The following is a 3,119-nucleotide window of genomic DNA, read 5'->3' as shown; positions in this document are numbered from 1 at the left end:
TTATAGGAACCTTGAAACTGAATTGGTATACAAGGTTTTGAATCAAGGTATTTACATACCAAGTAACATAAAGCAAAAAAAAAAAAGAAAACCAAATGAAACCAATTGATTTCCAATGACATTTAAAAATATACCAATGCATTCAAGATTTGTATGAAATTCAAATTAAGGCTTTTTCTGTATAACTTGTGTAATTTTAATTTTACACAGTAGCCAACCTTGGAAATGTCAGTCTTGAACATTCTTATCGTTCCACTGCCCTCAAAGCAGCGGAGTGGGTGAAGTGTTACTGCAGGTTATTACATTGCAGCTACTTCTATGTTGAAGCATGCTTTTTAAACACGGCAGTTATTCCATATTGACAAGGTGGCATCAAAACCACAGGTAAAAGCACAAGTATGACTGTCTGACCTGAATACAAACACCATACCTGAAACCCCTTCTGCCCGCAATGAAACGTAACTTACTAGTTTTAATAACCAACACTTGATGTTTTAAAAAATCTCTGAATGTGGATCCCCAACATTCACTCAAGTAACTCAGACAGCGCTGGTCCTTGTTAGAGTGGCCAATATTCAGTGTCACTCTGCCTTCAGTTTCCGTAGGCACAGAGAAAGTATTCCTCCACAGTGGCTCCCAAACCACGCACTTCTTCAGTATGCCACCCCTTGTTCCGCCGGCTGACCTCCAGGGTGGTCCACCTTGGGGCAAGGAGGATCAGGACGAACTTACATGTGATTCCCAGATTTTCACAATCCTCCTTTAGCTCATTTAAAAAACACAGTGAATTAAAATACTGAACAGCAAGGTAAAAATGGAATCTTACCTAAGATTCAAAATGTATCACCCACTTCTATTATATCAAAATTTGAAGTCAGAATTGTCTTTATTGACTTTATTTTCGTTTTTGTACACAAAGAAAAATCATGTTCATATCCATCATGAACAAAAACTTAAAAAGGCAGAACTAGAAGACATGTGTCCTTCACCAGAGCAAAGCTGTGCTAAGGGTCCAAACATTTCAAGGCTTAAAATAAATATTTTCTTTTTCTGATGTCTACTTTCATGTCTTCAGAGTGTCACAGGAAACCGAAGCCTATCAGGAATTACAATTTTTCTTAAGAGTCCCGGCTCGCTCACTGTGTTTGGTAACTTGCCATACCGTATCCAGCTTGGTTCGGAGGAGGTATTACAGGGGGCGGAGCTTGTCCTTGGGGAGGCTGAGCACCAAAACCACCCATCCAAGCAGCAGAAGGTGATTGACTTGGGAAGGGAAAAAAGACACATCTTCAGCAAACAAATGAGAGAAAAATCACCTATGCATTTTTACCCAAATCTAGAAGAACCTGCTCAGACAACCACCCATCAAAAAAACTACACCAAATAGAGTAAAGGAAAAATAATACATGAAGAGGCTTCAAAAAGCTTGTGGAAATGAAACCAAAAGATAATGGAATTTTTTCCATGAACTTTTTGAAGCCTCTCAATATGAGTAGAATATAATATTCTAATAGGAATATGATTACTAGTAGTCTTAACATTTTAAGATAACCACCTTAATGCTAACTCTTCTCCATAGGTTATCTGAAAATTGGTTTTTATAAGTGATGATTGCATAATGGTGAGTGAAATAAGAAAATCACAAAAAGGCAAATGAGACCACTATTGCAAATATCAAACAAACAAACAAAAAAAAAAACAAGAAAAGAAATTCTTAGATGGTACTAGAGATGGGAGGGAAAAGGGAAAGCCACCGGGGTTGGGGGGTAGACATGTGTTAACCTGGGTACATGGGAAGGTAATATACAATAAGAGGGAAGTCAGCAAAATGTGATAGAGGCGGGGGAAGACACTGGGGAGAGTCCAAGAGTTTAGGGCAACAAAGGTATAAACAGATCCTGCTGCATAAACACACAATCCTGCAGGAACAGTGCATGCAGGCTGAACAGGTACTGGCTGGAGAGTGGGATTATACCCACAAATACACTTAAGTTTAACAGAGGACATTTCTGCATGTGTATTTCTCTAAGCTGCAAATGTATTCATGAATGTGGTAAAGCATACAGGGGACAAAGCTATGAAAACGTCTGACATATCCACACACACTGAAATAAAGTGTCACTGGGCCTGTCCTCTATCTTATGCTGCTTAGCAGCAACTATGGTCTTAAAATGCTTGTGAATAGTTATCTAACGTACAACTATTGATCTCTCCTTGACCGCAGGAAAGCAAAGTGTGAAGAAAATCTAAGACACATGGAAACAAGTAGCCCAATGAACCATGAAAACATCAATTTTCAGGACCCTAAGACCAGAGCTAGATGCCCAGTTATCACTACCATCTGTTCTGCAAAGAATCACACAAAAAAGTGCTAAATAGAGTGAAAGAAAAATGTGGAACAAAACTCAAAATCTAACATGACCAGGTTTACTGGTTAGCTAGACTAGGGAGACTCCCTGAGACTATGGCCCTTAGTTACTCTTTAGGTCTAGAAATCGACTCAATTGACTCAGTTTTTAGCCAAATAATAGACAGGTCTATTTGAGATCAAAAGGACAGCATTTACCCATGGACAAAGTTCAGAAGTGTTACAGGAGACGGAGGACTGGAGGTACACGGGGAGGACGTAGGCTGTGTGCTGGGTACACTGAGTGGGTTACAATCAGTGAGATGAAACAAAACGTGTGGATTGCTGAGTGGATTACCCATCTACTGTGTAAATCTTGACTCAAGTCACAGCAAAAAGTTTAAAAGAATGACCAATTTTTCAACACATAATCTACCCATACTCTATTGCATAGATAACACAGCAAAATACAAAAAAACTTCAAGCAAAAGTTCGTGTTGAAAAGGGTTTCACCCTGGTGGGGACTGAGCATGATAGTGGGGCAGGAGGAAAATCAAGGGAACTATAGGAAAGAGCTGGGAGGCAAAGGGCATTTGTAGAGGTCTAGATAAAGACATGTACATATGCAGATATATTTATATGAGGATGGGGAAATAGATCTATGTGCCTATATTTAGAGGTGTAGTATTAAGGTAGCAGAAGGACATTGGGCCTCCACTCAAGTACTCCCTCAATGCAAGAATACTTTCTTCTATTAAATTGGCATTCTATG

General features: G+C 39.2%; 1 protein-coding gene across 5 annotated transcripts in view; it reads right to left on the bottom strand.

Moving 5' to 3' along the window:
* Positions 1-880: 880 nt before the first annotated feature.
* Positions 881-3,119, bottom strand: part of TIAL1 (TIA1 cytotoxic granule associated RNA binding protein like 1) — a 21,485-nt gene continuing 19,246 nt past the window's right edge. For all 5 annotated transcript variants that reach the window (XM_004700897.2, XM_004700898.2, XM_004700899.2 and 2 more), the window contains one exon: positions 881-1,263. In XM_004700897.2, coding sequence (XP_004700954.1) covers positions 1,137-1,263 — 127 coding nt within the window. In that variant the 3' untranslated portion in view covers positions 881-1,136. The remainder of the gene's footprint in view (positions 1,264-3,119) is intronic.

Source organism: Echinops telfairi, unplaced genomic scaffold (genome assembly GCF_000313985.2).
Source record: "Echinops telfairi isolate 266 unplaced genomic scaffold, ASM31398v2 ScPeMD7_70;HRSCAF=299, whole genome shotgun sequence".
Lineage (NCBI taxonomy): Eukaryota > Metazoa > Chordata > Mammalia > Afrosoricida > Tenrecidae > Echinops > Echinops telfairi.
This window is presented reverse-complemented; position numbering and strand designations above follow the sequence as displayed.